Source organism: Jatropha curcas, chromosome 11, assembly GCF_041381405.1.
Source record: "Jatropha curcas cultivar XTBG-Jc1 chromosome 11, XTBG_Jcur_1.0, whole genome shotgun sequence".
In the NCBI taxonomy this organism is placed as follows: domain Eukaryota; kingdom Viridiplantae; phylum Streptophyta; class Magnoliopsida; order Malpighiales; family Euphorbiaceae; genus Jatropha; species Jatropha curcas.
In genome coordinates, this window is record NC_143161.1 from 4,176,090 (window position 1) to 4,194,736 (window position 18,647).

General features: G+C 35.0%; 5 protein-coding genes across 7 annotated transcripts; 3 read left to right on the top strand and 2 right to left on the bottom strand.

Moving 5' to 3' along the window:
* Positions 1 to 1,454: 1,454 nt before the first annotated feature.
* LOC105634099 (protein PLANT CADMIUM RESISTANCE 2) lies at positions 1,455 to 2,990 on the top strand. 2 transcript variants are annotated; one of them, XM_012216887.4, is made up of 5 exons: positions 1,455 to 1,568; positions 1,673 to 1,937; positions 2,088 to 2,159; positions 2,293 to 2,505; positions 2,614 to 2,990. In XM_012216887.4, the coding sequence occupies exons 2-5, from the start codon at positions 1,742 to 1,744 to the stop codon at positions 2,697 to 2,699; spliced, it is 567 nt and encodes a 188-aa protein (XP_012072277.1). In that variant the 5' UTR covers positions 1,455 to 1,568; positions 1,673 to 1,741; the 3' UTR covers positions 2,700 to 2,990. The 2 variants fall into 2 exon arrangements, with proteins under 2 accessions (XP_012072277.1, XP_012072276.1); XM_012216886.4 differs by lacking the exon at positions 1,455 to 1,568 and having other exon boundaries at positions 1,575 to 1,937.
* Positions 2,991 to 3,018: 28 nt separating this feature from the next.
* On the bottom strand, positions 3,019 to 5,576 carry LOC105634101 (Polynucleotidyl transferase, ribonuclease H-like superfamily protein). 2 transcript variants are annotated; one of them, XM_012216888.4, is made up of 6 exons: positions 5,119 to 5,573; positions 4,987 to 5,046; positions 4,769 to 4,881; positions 4,195 to 4,263; positions 3,551 to 3,602; positions 3,019 to 3,421 (listed from the first exon to the last, which is right to left on the bottom strand). In XM_012216888.4, exons 1-6 carry the CDS (start codon positions 5,407 to 5,409, stop codon positions 3,296 to 3,298), a joined length of 711 nt encoding a protein of 236 aa, XP_012072278.1. In that variant the 5' UTR covers positions 5,410 to 5,573; the 3' UTR covers positions 3,019 to 3,295. The 2 variants fall into 2 exon arrangements, with proteins under 2 accessions (XP_012072278.1, XP_037495129.1); XM_037639201.2 differs by lacking the exon at positions 3,019 to 3,421 and having other exon boundaries at positions 3,460 to 3,976; positions 5,119 to 5,576.
* Positions 5,577 to 6,479: 903 nt separating this feature from the next.
* On the top strand, positions 6,480 to 9,399 carry LOC105634102 (Dynein light chain type 1 family protein). The gene is made up of 2 exons (XM_012216890.4): positions 6,480 to 7,333; positions 9,123 to 9,399. Exons 1-2 carry the CDS (start codon positions 7,103 to 7,105, stop codon positions 9,276 to 9,278), a joined length of 387 nt encoding a protein of 128 aa, XP_012072280.1. The 5' UTR covers positions 6,480 to 7,102; the 3' UTR covers positions 9,279 to 9,399.
* Positions 9,400 to 9,635: 236 nt separating this feature from the next.
* On the top strand, positions 9,636 to 11,371 carry MEE11 (RNI-like superfamily protein). Its single transcript, XM_012216891.4, has 2 exons — positions 9,636 to 10,452; positions 10,695 to 11,371. The coding sequence occupies exons 1-2, from the start codon at positions 10,057 to 10,059 to the stop codon at positions 11,301 to 11,303; spliced, it is 1,005 nt and encodes a 334-aa protein (XP_012072281.1). The 5' UTR covers positions 9,636 to 10,056; the 3' UTR covers positions 11,304 to 11,371.
* A 274-nt stretch (positions 11,372 to 11,645) lies between these two features.
* On the bottom strand, positions 11,646 to 16,340 carry LOC105634104 (O-Glycosyl hydrolases family 17 protein). Its single transcript, XM_012216892.4, has 4 exons — positions 15,988 to 16,340; positions 12,783 to 14,036; positions 12,271 to 12,298; positions 11,646 to 12,139 (listed from the first exon to the last, which is right to left on the bottom strand). The coding sequence occupies exons 1-4, from the start codon at positions 16,043 to 16,045 to the stop codon at positions 11,983 to 11,985; spliced, it is 1,497 nt and encodes a 498-aa protein (XP_012072282.1). The 5' UTR covers positions 16,046 to 16,340; the 3' UTR covers positions 11,646 to 11,982.
* Between the last annotated feature and the right edge of the window lie 2,307 nt (positions 16,341 to 18,647).

The following is an 18,647-nucleotide window of genomic DNA, read 5'->3' on the forward strand; positions in this document are numbered from 1 at the left end:
TATTATAAACCAAATAAAAAGATTTTACTACTTTCAGAAAATTACATCCTCCCCGCCTATTTATCCAAACCAGACAAGATCCTAAAGAAGGATGATTCCTATTAATTAGTCTATTAATGGTGATAGCAACATAATGATGAAGATGGGGTTCCAAAATTTTAATTACATAACCCCACCATCTTTTTTCTTTTTTGTCCTGAAGAATAATTGCATCATCTCCATTTAAAAGATCTATTTAGCCTACGATATTATTATACAACAAAAAGAAAATTCAATCCCACCATTAAAAAAATCTTAAAAAGTCTAGTCTCTCTTGTCCTGGAAACCTACTTACACGTTACAACCACAGTTACTTGTTATATCTCCGCCCAAACTTTATCAATGCCAACTACTTAGAAAGGATTGATATTTTAATTCAATCATTTTGTCAATTTTCATCTACTATGAATATAATTTAAATTAAAGTTTAATGAGTATCTTTTAATTAAACTTGTTTTCTTATCTTTTACATAATTAAAAAATGGATAATTACAAATTTAATGTCTCAATTTTTTGAAAATTTTTTATTTTAGCGTTTTACAGAAAATGTTTGTAATCAGGTGTTTAAATCCAAAAAAAAATTTTAATCAGGTGTTTTCGACTTACGTGACAAGTCGGATATATAAGTAAGACGGAGAGCGTGCTAAGTTGGATTTTTTAAACTCAAACCCATTAAAATCAAGAACAAATCAAGAATTATATGGTTTAGAGTTGAATCAAACTTGAAGTGAACCAAACCATGGTATATAATCATCATTTAGGGTTTCAAGAGAGGACCAAATCTCTCTTTTCCTCTCTGTTTCACGATTGCAGTGTCGTCACCTTCCCATTCCACTTTCTTCCCGGCGACATCAGTGTGGTGCTGTGATTTCTAGACGAACCACCTCTCATGAAAGAAGGGAAGAGATCGTTCTTTCTTATTGAGAGAGACCCGATCGAAACACCCATTGCCAATGAAAATTTTAAAAAATTGAGACACTAAATTTATAATTAATCATAAAATTGAAAAAAAATGTTAAACACGTAAATTTAGTTTCGTACTTTCCACAAAAAATTTAATGACATTTTCAACTTTCATTTTATCTATTAAAAATTTAAGTCTACAAAATTATAATTATTAAATATTTTAATTTATAGCTAATCAGGTGGTAATTTGATTGATATTCTTATTTATATGAAGAGTGAGAGATCTCGAATTCGAGTTATCTCGATTAGTATTTTCATTAATTTGATGAGTCAAGGAAAAAACTACTCATATTATATAGTTGACAGTATTATTTTCACTCATTAAAGCTTCCAATGAATTAAAAAAAATTAATTTATAAAATAATTTTATTCAACAATAAAATTATTCGATAATCAAAAGGATTGCTCATATTTTTTGACATTCAATAACAAATTAAAAGGAAAAACAAAAAGAAAAGGATATCTTTAAAGTATATGGTTTGGCGAATTTAAGTATATGTAAGCTGTCACTTCAAGGTAGTTTCTTGGCTACTTACACGCTCTGGCGCTAGCCGTATTGACTGGTGAAGTCTACTGACTCTTTCAACTTCAACCCTCTCAAGTCTCAACCTCATCACTTCTTTTATTATCGTCTAACTTCCAATTATTCTTAAATTAAATTTTGCAGTTTTCTCTCTCGCACAATTCCAACTGAACATTTCCTCTTTCGAATCTAATTTTAACCGATCTATCCATCATGTACCCAACAAATCCATCTTCTTACGACAAATATTCCGGTACAACTTCCGTGTTTAGTCAGGATGCGACTACGACTGGGATTCCGGTGAGCACGACGTCCAACTCGTACTATAGTAGTGATATTTCTCTTGAATCTAAGAACAAGGAACCGTGGTCCTCGGGGCTTTGTGACTGCTTCTCCGACTGGCGAAACTGTAAGTTAAAGAACTTTCAGAAAGTAGTTGGCTGCTTGCTTGTTTCTAAGGTGGCGCGTTTTTCGCACGCGCTAGTTATTAGAGCGTGGGAATGGATGATTTTTGGAAATTCATGTCATGTTCTAAATTATTTGTTGGTCGGTTTTACAGGCTGTATAACATTTTGGTGCCCATGTGTTACTTTCGGACAAATTGCTGAGATTGTCGACAAAGGATCATCAGGTAAGTAATTAATTACAACTAATGTTTGTATCTTTAATTAATTAAACTTATTAATTACTTAGCTTGAGTAATTGATTTTTTTTTTTTTTTTTTGAGATAATCTTTTAGTAGTTATGAGGTGTTGATGGTGCAGCTTGTGGTGTGAATGGAGCACTATACACCTTAATTGCATGTGTGACTGGTTTCGCCTGTTGCTACTCATGCTTCTATAGAGGAAAACTGAGGCAGCAACACGCATTGAAGGAGAGCCCTTGTGGGGATTGTTTGGTTCATTGCTGCTGCGAATATTGTGCCTTATGCCAAGAATATCGTGAGCTTAAAACCCGTGGATATGACTTGTCTATAGGTAAAAAGATTTGGACTTTCTTTATGGGTATTATTTCAACTATTATGGGTTCTTCTAAATTTGATAGGGTTCTTATAATTAATTATATATTTTGGGTCTTTGTTGTAGGATGGCATGGCAATGTGGAGAGGAAGAACCGGAGCCTGGAGATGGCTTCAGTGCCACCGAAGGTCGAAGAAGGCATGAGTAGATAGAGTGGGAGATCTCAGGTCTCTGGTCGTACTTGTCAAACCGTAGTAAATCTTAGTTTGGTTTATATTATAAATCCGAATCATAAATGCATGTAACTTTTTTTTTTTTACCGTTATTTAAGATTTGGCTAGAGTTCAAAGTCAAACTTACCAACACATAGCCTTGAGTGGAAATAACATTGATCAAGATATAAATATATAGATCTAAAGGCATTCTTAAATGTGTGGAACTAGATTCCAGGTGCTGTATTAGTGTTTTGTTTATTCAGTGGAAACTAATGCTATGTTTAAATATATTCATTGTTGTTAGTGCAACTAATAGTTTTTGGAGCAAATAGAACAATAATCCAACATTAGCAGGATAAAAACTTCTTGGTTTCCCAGGGTCACAACCATCTCTGTACAGAATTTGATTCCTCTATATACAGTTGCGCGTAGAAGGTAAAATGTGATTAACTTTAATCAAATAAAAGATATATAATATTACAACAAATCCAAATTTCATTCCGTTATGACCAACCAAACATGTTGGCATTACCAGAGGATTGCTTGGAATTCTGAATCTTGGTGAAAAATTAAAGTTTGCCATTGAATTAATCTCACTCTGGATAAAAATCAAGGTCCTTGGGAGGACCTTTTCGAAGTTTATCTTGTAGATCCAATTGCTTTGGCACGACAAGTTCAGTTCCCTCCCCTGACATGCAAAAATATCTCTCTAATACCATCTGCAACGAGAAAAATGCCAGTAAACAATATAAGAAAACAGAAAATTGAGATAGTTTCTAGCGAGGACAATATTTTGCATACAGCAGTATCCTTCTCATACGAAGACGTAAAATAATTTCATTCCATACCACAGCTGCATAGGCATCAACGCTCTTTTGCCGAGCACTCTTGCGAAGGCCCCTGAAATAGTTCACACAATTATCTATCCATCAACGTTATTTGCCTCCATGCAACTGCATATTATCTGACTGATAAGCAGAAAACTTTTATGCATTGTCTGTAATATGGCATCTTCAGATAATGCAACCACCTCTACTAACTAGTATTTTGCCAGGGGAAGGAAAACCATTGCTTAATTGCAAAAAATCATGAGCACTCAAATTCCTATTCCACTATTTTGCATTTCAATCCCCAAAATCAATTTATCAATTACATCAACTCTTCTATTCCAGCTGTTCTTTTATCGCAGTACCTCAAACTTAAAGAATCAGACATGACGAATAGGATATCAAAAGAATTTCTTCATCTTCTGTATATATGATGGAGATGCCAAACTGTTCATCAAAATATGTCACTCCAAATGCCATGAAGTATGTTTAGGAGGAAAAACTCGCGGCATGCAAATCAAAAGAATTCACATAATTCAAGTGGTTCAGGGATAGAGATGATTAGGCAAGATAACACCAAATTTAATTTATAAATTAGTTTGTGACCACCAATTACTCAAATCCAAAAGTATGAATAAAACAAAATGTTTCTGATCGATAATTACATGTCAATCATACGGTAAGTGGCTTCCATCGATGTCCCATGTTCATCCTGCAGATACACTCTCCAGCCCCTAAATTTCATAAACTGAAATCAATACCCATATGCAGAAACAAAAAGGTGGATACTCTAAAATCATCAAAAGCAATAAATCAAGAATAAAGGAAACCAATAGACTGAATAAATATGTTTTTCACAAACTAAATTCTTAAAAATACACAAATATAAGCAATGGGATTTTAATACTTACAAATGAAGGATAGAGCATATAAATAGACATCAAAATGCTACCCCAGTTTGAAAAGCTAAATTTCATAAGCATTCAATTCAAAAATTCTATTTTGTCAAATCTCATGTTTGGAAATGGGTTTGATATTGCAAGAATTAGATTTAATTGGACTAGGCTCATTGTCAAACCACACAAATATCATCATAGTATATATCCAAGTCTCCTAAAGTTAAATACTATTGGTTTTACGATAATAAAGAAAATAACCTAAATAGAATTCATTATATATTAACATGGTGTTTGAAACAATTCTTGCATGAGTTTTTCCCAACTGTGCGTTAAAGTTCACCTTTCAGCTGCTCGAACAGCAAGCCTTCCAGCAACACAACGAACTTTGTTGGATTGGGGGGTTTCTTTTCCATCTGAAGACTTAGGAAGCCCAATTATAAATTCATCTGCCTCCTACGAAGTCTCATTCATCATATAAAAAAAAAAAATTTAAAACAAACATATTAAAGTTAGTGTTTTTATTGTTTTTATTATGTATTATTAGCGAGAAATTTATACCTCATCCTCTGCAATTTCAAGAAGCCGGAGCTCAAGCTTTTGTCCTCGCAACTCCAAAACCTAAAACAGCTAAAGCAAAATTAAAATTTCAATTTTAATCCAATCAAAAATAAAATAAAGCAAATTGATTACCGTTAGAGGACGAAAGGAGAAGCCTTTGCTGAGGGCAAGGCCAGTGCGAGACAATCCCAAGTCTATACCTAGACTGAAACCGCCTCTCCACAGCGAATCGCTCTTCCGGCGAAGGGCATTTGGGGGAATTTCTTGTATGGACAACAGTGCCCTTAACCTAAAGCCGTGTTTGTAGGTTTGAGGTAATGGTAGTCGAAGAGAAGAAGGGACATTACTGACCCTTGGAAGAGAATTGATGCTTGAAGTGAACAACTCTGTTAATTGAAGGAAAGGGTTTTGTAGTGAACACATTTACGAGGAGTCGAGGACTGAGAGACTGTGCGAGTCTCAGCTTCACTGTTCCACGAAGAAGCCACGTCTTGTTGTCGATGATTATGGGCCTGAAATTGCGATCCGGAACGCGCCGTTTTTTTTATTGCGCTGAAAATGCCGAGCTTCAACGAAAATAACTCGCTAGACTTTTATAATGATGGAAAAATTATAAATTTCTCTTCATATTATATTAAAATTAATTACTCTAGACGTTTATAATTTGAAAATATATTATTTTATTTTTAAATTTTTTATTATTATACCATATTGTTCTTCCGTAAAAAATTTAACTTCTTTCATTAAAGAGCTTATAAAAAGATATAAATATCCTTAATCCCCATTAAATTTATATTTTCTGCCAAGTGAGAGTGATTTCCGATAAAGTTATGAAAGATTTTTGTTCCAACTGAGATGGGTTTAGTGAAATCATATTGTTGAAGAAGACAACAAAAAGGAATTCGATTCAACATTTTAATGTAATAAACTCTGTTATATTAGATTTATTCTAGTAGTGTGTCTTGGATGTATTTCCCTTTGCTAGCACCTACAATGAAAAGCACCTGGACTCCTGAGTCCTGATGAGTGATGAGTCCTAAGCTTCATTGGTCCAACTACCAAGTGGCCCTTGAAAACCAGTTGTCCTATAAGATTCCCTCTTTGTCAGGGCAGGAAGGGGACATTGAAGACCAGTCCAACCATATATAAATTCCACATTTTCCTCTTTTTTTCCCGCAATTGCCGTTTGTTTATCTTAACAATGGTAGGGCCCCTCACTAAGGATGGCTATTGAATAAGTGAGTGCTTAAAAATCTACATTTTGTTTTCTTCATCCTTCCAAAATTTAAAAGCCCCTAACACATAAAATTATCTCTAAACTTTAAAATGGCATGATGGGCTCAAAAATTATTATTAAAAATTACAGAATTAATAATTGAACCTAGGAAAGTTTCAGGACATCACCTTACCACTAGATCAGACCGCTAGAGCAGAGGATGATTTGCTTATTTAACTTGCAACTTAAGAATAGAGGACTCCAACATGTTCCTCAAAAAGCTTTTGTCTAAGTGACTAACAAATCAATCAAAGAAGAAATCCCGTAAAACTATAAAAAATGACATCACAGTCACAGTCGACGAGTGCGAAACAAACACTTTAATTTCTACAGTCAATAATAGAAATGGAAGCATGAAAGGCATCAACTCCTCCAGTCTTTCACTAATACACACATATTGGGTTCGGTTTTGGTCGGCTGCAGAGTTCCCGCTAATCAAAGTAAATATAGTTGATTGTCCCCTCCATGCTTAGCCCAACAACGTCCTCGTCGATGCCCAAAACATAAAAGCTCGAAAAAGAAAAGAAAAAGAGACGCATCTATAACCATAACCACAACCATAACCATTACCAACCTATACATTATTGCACGTCCAATAAACTTTCCTCTTTTTTCTCTTCTCTCTCTCTCTCTCTCTCCGCCCTTTTTCTTACATCCCTTTTGCTTTTGTCTTGTCTCTCTTTGTTTCTTTTTTCTCTTCTCGGTGGCTTTTCCTCAAACATTTGTTTTGCATTTCCACTAACCACTGCATCTAGCTGTTTTGTCCTCAAAATAAAGAATTTTTTTATGATTTTAGTTGTTTGAGTGATGAAACGATAAGGGAGAAGAATCTCGGGTACGATGGAGGGGGCAGAGTTGGAACTGGAGAGGAGAAGTCGGTTCTTAAGCAGTTTAATAGAGAAAAAGAAAGCCAAAGAGCAGCAAGAACAATATGATCGACTCAATGTTCGTGTTAGAGCTTCTGATATGCCCATTCCTTTGCAAACACGAGCTTTTAGATGTGCTCGTAACCAGCTCGACTCCATGCCTGGAAAACTTGATAGCAAACGCCTTGCGCTTGCACTTAAGAAGGTTTGAATTTTGGTTTTGTTAAATTTGTCAATCCTGTTTTTTCTGGGTGTTGATCTTTGTTTGATAGTGCAAGCTTAAACGGGTCTGCTTTATTATGGTAATTCTGTTTTTTTAACGCTTGAAATAAAAGTGTCCTCTTTTTTTTTTTTTTTTTTTTTTTTTTTTTTTTTTTCCTGAGACGAATTCTTCTTGAAAATGTTTGTTGGAAATTAACTTCCTGTCTTGGTGAATAGTCTGTGGTTTTGCAATTATATGAAATTTTTTTGAATGCATAAAGTGAAGGATTCTTGTGAATGTGTGCATAGAGGCGGTCCAATTGCGTGTCAGTATTGTGTTTTTTTCTGTTTCCATAATGGGATTGAATATCATTAGTAATGAATGATGACAGTACAAAGCACATGGTAAATTTTAAATACTTGTGGTCCTGTTAACTGTAATTGTTCTGAACTTTTTCTGTAAAACTTTAATTGCTTATTTTGAGTTTGAAAGTGGAATGAACCAAATTGTTCACAGGCGTGAAACTGAAAAGTGAACGAACAGCTTTCGTGTTGTATCCTTTGCCCCTTTTCTAGTCTGAGATTAATAACGCTAATGAATAATTGTTTTGCAAATCACAAGATTAAATAACTTATACTGAATTGCCTACTATTATTGAATTAGCATCACACTTTTTTTTCCCTTTGACAATTGTATTCCATTTTTATTTTCAGGCAAGTCTGAATTAACTTGATAGTATCACCTAGTAATTTGTGTTGAAATTGCATCTCTAATTCTGTATTAGGGTAAAATATAGTATGATCTAGGTTTCTGTAGAATGCCACAAATAATGGTGGTCAATTAATTAGAGAAAGCTTTCTAGTCAAAATAGTAAAACAATAACTGGGATGATTTCAAGTTAGTCATGTTCAGAATCATATGCTTGACAGGATATCCAATACCAGCCTGCTTGCCTAGTGAAATGGATTGCTGGTTTGCTTCATGTTTGGATGAGGTCTTAAATATGTTCATGTTACGATGGCAAAGGAAAAGGAAAACAAATAGGATCTATCATCTTTTTGAAAAATAGCATTGTTTCTAGCATGTGACTGTGAGACTCTGCGACTCTCTTGATAATCCATTAAACATAGCAATACTATCTTTTTAATTATCAGGTATCAATTTCACTTTATTTGTCGAGTAATTGACAGCTTGTTATTGTATGAAGATAGAACCAAACCAGGTGACTGTGGAATCAATGTCACCATGGGTTTTACAAAAGTATCTGTAGTTTACTTGATCAGATTGGTGTAATCTGGCCCTGGCCACGATAGTTCATTCCAGCAAAAACAGACTCAAAATTGAGTGTTTTGACTTATATATATATATATATATATATATATTTGCAAATGATTGCGGATGGAATTCGACTGTGTGTGGTAGTTTGAGCGAATGTTAACTTGGATGGTACTTTCTAAAGATAACGTGAAGGTGCAAAGTGACATTTTTTCAAATGGCAAGGTGAAACTATGGACTCAATGGGTTAAGATTTTTTTTTTTCCTTGTGTGTGTGTGTGTGTGTGTGTGTGTGTGTGTAATATAAACCGTATAGAATTTTATTGCATGCTCTTTTAAAAAAGCATTCCTTTTAATGTTGATATGTCAATACAAGAGAAAAATTTCTTCCAATTGTTGCCAAATAACTTTTTAGGATTTTTTTTTTCCCAGCTTGATTGTATGGATTTTGTTGACAGGACTTTTCATTTAATATGAATAATCCAATTTTCCTTTTTTTTGTTCTGTAATCCTCCAGGAATTTGACTCTGCATATGGTCCAGCTTGGCATTGCATAGTGGGAACTAGCTTTGGTTCATATGTTACTCATTCGATAGGAGGCTTCTTGTATTTTTCAATTGACAAGGTTTACATCCTGCTTTTTAAGACTGCTGTTGAGCCTTTAGAACAATGATGGTTTGCAAATTTGAGTTCCACACTCAGTCTATGTTGTTATTTATATCATAAAGTTTCCTCCTTTCCTTTTCTTGTATTTTAAATTACTGAGTGTAATATTAAAAATTTTCTTCCACCCACTAGACAACACTCTTTTTATCTTCCTAGAATGAAAAATGCTTTTTTTTTTTTCCTTGATTAATTCTAGCATCGCATTCCATCAGTTACACGTAGCTTATACGGCCAAATATGAATGTGTATTATATTTGCCAGTTCTCATATTTTGGATTTTCTAATTATTAGTAAATTAGACTTGCCTTTTTACTGAGCAAGAAGGAACATCTTTATTCGGGTGACTGCCAAACCGGATAGCCTCATCGACATTTTCATTCTCTGGCAAGCGACTCTACATTCACTTACATTTTCAATTATTTATGTATGCAACAACTTTAACCATTTGTTTAATCATGACTATGAATAGCTTCTAGTTAATATTTAAATGTCAATGATTTGATGTTTTTATTGTAATTTATGAGGAGTAATAACAATACATAATTTTCATGCCTTCATTTGCTTTGCAAGTAAGAAAAAGTGAAGGCTTTGACTCTTATCCTCTAGCCGACTTGCGATGTGGCTCTTGTTGGTCCATACACAGAAACTGTCTCCTTTCACAATCCTTTTGCCCCTCTCTCTCTTCCCCTTCTACTGAATCTTTATTTTTATTGTTTTTTCTGCAAGTCGTTTTTGGAAGCAATCCACTTGGCAAATCCAGTACCATTACTGCGTAGCTTGAGGATATGGAGATTGCCATTACTGAGTCTATGCAGACTCTGTCAATCCAACCTTCTCTTGAATCTGGTCCCAGTTCCAGAAAGGAGCATATAAACCCAGAAACTGAGCCAGAGCCACCACACGAGGCTCTGTTCCTCGTCTTGGCTTACCTTCCTGTGTTTGAGCTTCTTAATATGAGTGAAGTTTGCATGTCATTTAGGGATGCAGTGAACAGGGATGTATTGACATGGCTGGATATTATCATTGATAGGCCTTTGAGCTCATGGTTATCTAATGAGATTCTGATGAAAATTACTTCAAAGGCAAATTGTAGATTGAGAACTTTAGTTCTCAGGAATTGTGCAAAAATAACAGATGATGGACTTCAAAGGATCATAGAGAAAAATCCTTTTATCAGCAAGGTATGCTTATGGAAATCCTTAATTTTATATTCCTGCACTCCTTCATTATTGAGATTTTAATTTTAGCTGGATAGATTATATCAATTGAAGAAGCAAATTAATGAGGCTAAGGTGGAGTCTCAAGGATGAACATGAAGCTTACTTCCCTCTAGTCCACAGTATAGTAGAGTCTCAAGGGTCCGTATGCAAATGCAAACAAAATCCTCATTATCTTGTTTCGTTTTTATTTTGTATTGATTCAGCTCCACCTACCAGCATGTACTGGCTTAACCCCTGAGGGAATTATCAGAGCTGTGAAGACGCTGACCCAAAATCAAAACAACTTAAACAGTCTGCAGATACACAATATCCACAACTTAAAGAAAGAACATATTGAAGCCCTTCGCTCCTATCTTCAAATCAATCCATTACAGAGAAAACCGCAGCTTATTTTCTATCATCACTATAGAACTTCTTCACCATCAAGAATTAGGAAAATTGATCGCATACTTGATGTGGATATATGTCCAAAGTGCAATGAGATTACAATGGTTTTTGACTGCTCAAGGAAAATATGCTGGCAGAAGAGAGACAGGCTGCTTACAGATTGCAGGGGATGCAACTTCTGCATTCCTAGGTGTGAAGAGTGTGGAGGATGTGTAGATACTCGGGAACTAGAGGAGACTGCATGTGGAGACATATTGTGTTCAAACTGTTGGCTTCATCTTCCAAAATGTAATTATTGCAACAAACCATATTGTAAGAGAGATGCCAATAAGCAGTTCAATTCACCAGGTTGTACTACTGGGTTCATTTGTGAAGCATGCCATGTGAGTTATCAGACAGTCAAGCTTGACTTATGTTTCTGTTGAATATATACGAGCAATAATGTGTAGTACATTTTTGTTTCAGTTACAAATCAACGTGGTTACTTGTTTCAGATGTTTTAGCCTAGCGGTCTTGTATTTACTTCGTTTTGCAAAAAGGGTTCAAGTTTTAACAGCCCCTTCCCTTCACACATTTCCATTTTCCAATGTACAAAATGAACAGAGAAAAATCCAGTTTATAAATTTCAAACCTTCCAAAAAAGTGAACATTGAAAATGAAACATAAATTCGAACGCCTCAATGCGCTCTGCAGAATTCTATACTAAAGTCACTGCATACTGTTTGTGCAGGAAACAATAGTAGCCGGAAGAAACAATTTCATCAAAATTGTGCAGCCTAAAAAAATCGTCATACTAGCGAATAGAATGAAGGTGTTCCAAATACAGTTTAAAGAATACATCCATATCACCCTAATGAGATAGTTACAACAAAACTCCCAAGCAAATAATCCTTTTGGCTGGTTTGTACAAAATCAAATGACCATCTCATGTTAGAACATGGGAACTACTTCATGGCTCTATGCTCAATCAACCACATCACCCCTTAACTCCTACACTGGAGAACCAAAATTGGGCATGCTGTAAGTTGTCCAGGAGAATTGAAACCGAGTTTTTTTTACAAACTTTGGGCTTCCAAGAATTCAATACAACACAAATGAGAAGTTTTACAAGAAAACTGCACTCATTAGCAAAGCAGCCATAATCACAGGGATTGTAAAAGAACTTGCACTATAGAGATATAGTGGAGGGCTGTCAGAACTCGTTGAATTGGATGATGGGGCAAGCGATGTGGTATTTGTAAAAGTGCCATTTCTTCCAGCACTACACTCAAAATACAAGCAGAGTTTAAAATTGAGGAAAAAATAATATTGAGATAGAGAATGACAAGAAATTTTTGTGAAGTACTAATTACAGAAGAATATGTTAAATCAATTTAAAGCTTTGATTCCTACCTTCCAGGAAATATACAGGAACCATGACCTGCATCAGTAAAACAATATTAGTGATTCTACAAACAGCAAGTAAAGTCAACAAACAATAAGTAATATGTACTGGAAACTTTTTCTGCTTGCGGTTTTATGAAATGGAAAAATAAAAAATATCCGTCTAGCAGACAGGTTCTCCAGAATCTCTAAAAAAATCAAACTGTTAGGCAACAAGACCAAACTCTCTAGAACATTATTATTTTGTAGTTGCACAAAAGCTACCAACTCTATAGACCATTTTGAAAAGGAGTTCCCCCACATTCACGATGAGTCACTGATGGTCAGATTCTCTCCAGTGTCTTTCCTTAGGTTTCTAGATGCTTTTCTGCTAGAACACTTTTTAGCTGCCAACAACTCAGCCTATTGAAGCTCATAAATTAATTACCAAAGCTGCTATATAATTGCTAAATATTTTACTGTTATTGTGTTCTTTTTTTTTTTTAACCCAATTCTTTCTCGCTGGGAATACAGATTCTTACTTGGGTCAGTGGTAGTAATGGTTGCCACGCCTTTAAAGTCGCAGGTCCCTGGAGACTTGGCCATCCGCTGAAAATAAGCATTGAAAGCATATGTTGAATGTGCAACCACATTGTCTGGCTCATTACATGGTTGACCTTGCAATAAAATAGAGCAATCAACTCTTCCTGGTCCACAAGCCCAATCTAGTGCTGCCTGTAACATCTTTGGGTCAGCACCTTCCTTCGCAACACAAAAGGTCTGGTTTGTAGTGTCATTTGCCAACACAGTACCAGCACCTGTCAAGTGCAAGATGTAAACTGGCACGCCATTGGAATCAAAGAGTCCCCAGTTCTTCTCAGAAACTGGTCCAGGTCTTATATCCTCATTATAAAGCTCATAAATATAAGTACTAACTGCAATCCCAGGATGTTTGGGAGTGCCAGTATTATTAAGGACATGCCTTATTAAGTTACTGTTATAAGTGTTTGCATTTTCAACTGTTGCATCTGGCTCAGAGGAGTCGCCTTTAGAAGGCCAACCAGACTCAGTCACAACAATGGGAACATTGGTGAAATTTATGTAGGACATTGCAAAATATGCTGCATCAACTATAGCATCAAAGACGTTAGTATAATGGAGAAGTGTATTAGCATCCACGGCTTCCTTATTAGGAGGGAGGGGACGGAAAAGAGCATAGTCTAAAGGAATCACACCATTTGATTGCATGTAATCATAATATGGATATACATTCAGCATAAAGTATGACCCAGTCGATTGCAAAAATTTGATCAAGGGAACCATGACTGGGTCCCATGTACGGTTAAAGAAAGCTTGAGAAGGGGGAAACGAGTCAAGGATGATGGAAGAAGAGTGTGGAGTAGAGACTTTGATTTGGTCATCAAGATTAGATGCAACAAGGGCAGAGTGGATGAACTTTAGGGCAGAGAGAAGGACTGGGGCAGCATTTGGAAGAGTAGTTAGAACTTCAGATCCAACTGCTATGCCTGTGATGTTGGTAGCAGGAACATGGGCTATTACATTACGAGAAACCCAGTTGGCTGCAGTGGCATTTGATTGACCAATTCCAAGGAGCTGCTCATTAGGAACAGAAACTGTTACACGGATCCCTGTGTTGGCAAGTGCAAGGAGCATGGCCCGGTCTGCATCATAAAGCCTGACATGTCGGATATTCTGAGCCTTAAGAAGGGCCACCACCTGAGTTGGATTTGGCATGTCTGAGAGGGCAGTACCAATATTTACACCAATAAAAGCATCTGGAAAAAGTCATTTAAGTGTAAAGGTCATTGTCCTTGTTTGATAATACATTTCATCTTCATGGTAAACCAAAAGAGCCCATGATCTGATCATGAATACTTGCAAAACTATGTTTAAATGAGACAAACAAGCTTTGGCAGGAGAGAATTGAAACACACAAGAGGCAAGCATTTGACATATGAGAGAAAATACAATGGAAAAATATTTTCACATCTTTAGTTCACAGATGGTGATCCCTAAAGGGTAGCATTAAACTTTAGTTTGACCTAATGAACTCCTTTCGCTCCAGTCAGCATGATCCCATCGACTGATAAACATCCACACAATTTAACAAGTGCATCTAAAACACCTAGCAACAACACTAAGCATGGGTAATACCAATCCAGAGAGGAAAAGTTAAAAAACTGAGACCCTGAAACTAAAAGAGTTAAAAAGGAGAGGGCCGGGTAGGGATAGGAGGAACCGCACCAGTATAGGTACATATGTTAATTTTTCCTCTTTTTTTTCCTACCATCATTTCAAAACAAAGTTTGCATACTAAGATACCATGATTCCAGAGCTTAATACAGATTAATGCCTTAATTATCAACCCCAACCAACGAGCCAGATAGTGTTATAAGTTGGTCAATAGTCCAATGAGTCACCTACAACTTATACTTCAAGTTAGTTTCAGGTTGTTGTTTTTGTCTTTTTTGGTAATGAATTTACACAATTTATGGAGCATTGCCTTCCTAAGTTTTTGTTCCGGGTGAAAGCCTCAGCACTTAGTCCATGATTGTCAACAGGAATTTACAAGTCCTTAACCATAGATATTTCCCTGTGTTTAAAATACAATATCTAAGAAAATAAGCATGCTTGTACTCCATAATACCCGGACAATCAGATCTATATTGTATATGATACAACTCAGAAAGGTAATGAACCGAATAATATAATGTAGTGGAATATAAAATGCAACATGTTACAACCCAAAGCAGCAAGATGACAATTATGCCCTTCAAAACAGATTTCTAGGATTCCAATTCGTGTAACAAAATGTGTTTACATCCTCAAGTTTAGGGTATTTTGGTCCTACTATGTATGTATAAAAATACAGTAGAAGCTGGCAAAGGACCGCCACATGAGCTGGGACGCAATGTAGTTAAGATTCCCCAATAAAAGGGGGTAGAGAAGAGATCAGAAATTCTCAACAAAGGAAAGATTAGCTGCTTCACTTAAGTGGCAACAAAGTAAATCACCTAAGGGAAAGAAGAAATTTCTACCTACATTCTCTCTCCATCCCTATCTTGCAGCTTTCAACTGAAAGATTTGCATTAAAGTAAAACAAGATAGTGACTTTAAACTCAAAAACCTTCTTTCAGCTAAAGTATTAATTAGCAACCTCATCTAACATTAAGAACTTGAAACAAATTTTAGTTATTCAGAACTTCGCTCTGTGGTCTCTAACATTATGTTCCAACCAGTTAACAGCTAAAAAGCTAAGCTAGTATGAAATAATATTTCAAACAAAATACTGGGAAAGAAGTCATTAGCAGATATAGAATCACAAGATGAAAAACATTTGAGGCCCTCCATAGCCCATTGGTTATAAAGCTCAACCGCTCAGATTCAATAACAAACCTAATAAAGGATATAAAGAAGCTCAACCAGAGAAGCACATCAATGCAGACAGAGGAAGTAATTTAAAATGAAAGGAAATGAGATGGAAATACTTTGAAATTAAATAGTGGAATATAAATAACACCCAATAGCTAAAAATCATAGTTTCGGATTACGATAGAAAAAACATACATAATAATGAGTTTGAGTTCAAATTAATTAAACACAAAACGTGGAGTTACAAATGAGAAAGTACAGAACCAAGCAAAGTAAAAAAGAAAAGCACCTGAGTAAAAATTAAAATTTGAAAAAATAATATAAAAGCAGCTAGGAGCACATGTATAAACTTACCTTCATCAGCAGAAACTCCAGAAACTACCAATAAGAAAAGCAAGAACAGCACAGCCATAGGAAATCTGTAGACTTAACAGAGCAGCACAACTCCTTAATCTTCAAAGACCATAAAACCCAGATAGGAAATCTGTAGACTTAACTAGAAAGCACAAAAAGAACAAAGAAAAAAGAACAATAAAAAGGAATTTCTAGAGAGAGAAAGTAGAAAGAGAAAAGGCAGCTCCTTTTGAGGTCTCGGTGGGAACTGAAACAGAAACGAGTGTATTTGAAAGAGTGGAGTGGTTTTTTAAGGACTAAGAGTGGATTGTTATTTAGTTTAGTTGTAAAGAGATGGATTTTTCTGTTTTTTTTGTTTCTGTTCCGCCTACAAGAGACAGCAGCTGCAGCTAAATGCAATTACGCAGGGAGCGACCAACGGTTCGTTTTAGGAATTCTTTTTGAACCGAACCATTAAAATCAAATTAATCATTGATCCGTTAATTATTATTTTATCCATTTTTTCCTAATCATCCCTAATTTTTGTAAGCTGAAAATTGAAAATTAACTTTATTAAATTGGCTAATTCTTTGTTCTATGGGTTGATTTTATTTCATTCTTAAGTTATAGGCATAACCATATAATTTATTTTAAATTGAAATCAAATCGATCACAATTGAAATTAAATAATGTGACCGAGGATATTTTTGCTTTTGATAGTATTTTCATGGGCATTCGCTTGTGAACTCCACTCAAACCATGCCAATAATTGTTTTCATTTTCAAACTATAACTAAAACTGTGTGGCTATGATTCCATTTTGGGTCATATTATTTAGAATCAAAATCGCTGGTTTCAGTATGAAACCGGTAATTTTAAAATCAAACCACATTTTTTTTAGAGAACCGGGAGTTATAATCCTGGTCATGCCCATCCATTTTCTTGTTACATTTGTTCACTTTTGACTGATTTTTAATTGGGCGCTGACATTATTAGCACGGACGTTCTTGGTAAGCGCTGAGGCCTACCGCAGAGGAAAACTTCTTTCTTTTTTTTTTTTTTTTTGTTTTTTTGATAGAACAGAGAACTTATTGTAAGCGTGTCAGACCTTTTTCTAATGCAGGTCTCGGTCACAGTCTACGAGGAGAGTTCCTTTGCTGACGTGGCACAAGATGTAGATTCAATCAACGGTCATATTCTGGTTTCAAGACGGCATATAATATATATATTTGTTTCAAATTGCTGTTGTCTGTTAGTTTTGTTTTATTATTTTCAATGTTCTGGAATAGAGTAGTCCCCACGAGGGATAATGCTTCTGTGTATAGATTTTCTTTTTGCTGTCTGGATTGTTCGATAACCCCCTTCTGAAATATGCCAACCTATACCGCTGTTACTGTGCCCAAAATCCAAATAGAATTATGTTTGCCCCTGTTTTTGGTAAAATAGCATAATGTTCTATAAACATTTTTCGTCCATTGTTTATTTTAATCTACAAAAATTATGCTTTTAACTTAATTTTAATAAGACCTTTCAATTAAAAAATCAATTTGGCTGATTTAAGACATTGAATGTTTATGTTTCACAGCATCAATTTTTTGATAAATTATATATTTAATTTTTGATAAATTATTTATTATCATCAAGTTCAAAAGACAAATTAAATATTATTTATTTATAATATTTATCAAGCAATTAAAAACTTATTTGTTTCTTTTGTCATTGAGAAAAAATGATTTAAATAGAAAAAGAAAAGGAAAAAAGCTAATTAAAATTTTTGTTGAAATTTTGTGTTTTGTTTTTTTTTTTTTTTTTTTCTTGCTTGCTCATGTATTATTCCATTCAAACATTAGATAATAATTTGTTGGTAAATAAATACAGAGAGATTTAAGATTGAAATACTCCAAATTTTTATTTTCAAAACTTTTAAATTTTTATTAAATCAAAAATTTCGATTTTTGACTATATGGACTTTAAACACCAAACAATCTTAAATTTGGGTCCAAAGTGTTGTGAGTTGGGCCCAAGCCCAAATATATTGTCAGAATTTTCGATTTGAGGGCAGTTAAAAATTTTCAAGAAATAATATGAAACTCCAGCAATTTAATCTGTTATGAATATATATAAATTAATTACCCTAAAAAAAAATCAAATATCATAATTGTTCACATTTTATTTATATTGAGTGAATGGAGAAAATATTATGGAACCAAACTAAATAATTAAAATAAATCGAACCGGGCCTTAAAACTAAATTGATCTTTTGAAAACCACACAAATAGCTTGAAAACCAAGTGAAAAACCTGCAAACCGAGCAAAAATCGAGGCGAATCATTAAATTAGACCAAACCGGTTCGAATCGAACCGGAATGGTCTAGAAGCCCCAAGATTTTTTCTTTTCTTTTCTTTTCTTCTTTTTCTTTTTTTTTCTTTTCCTTCTTTTTCTCTTTTTCCCTTCTTCTTCCTGGAGCCAGCGCCATGTGCGCGACACCCCTCCCCCTCCCTTTTTTTTTCCGATCACCCGAGACCATCGCCAACCTCGTTGTCGCCTCCTCACTGCAGCAGCCTTCGCCTCCCTTCCTCTCTCTCTCCTTTCGTTTCTGGCGTAGACTCACAGCAGACTTGCGAGTTTGTGATCGGGAAATCGCGTCGCCTCTTTAGCTCAACTCTCCGGCGATCGATCGA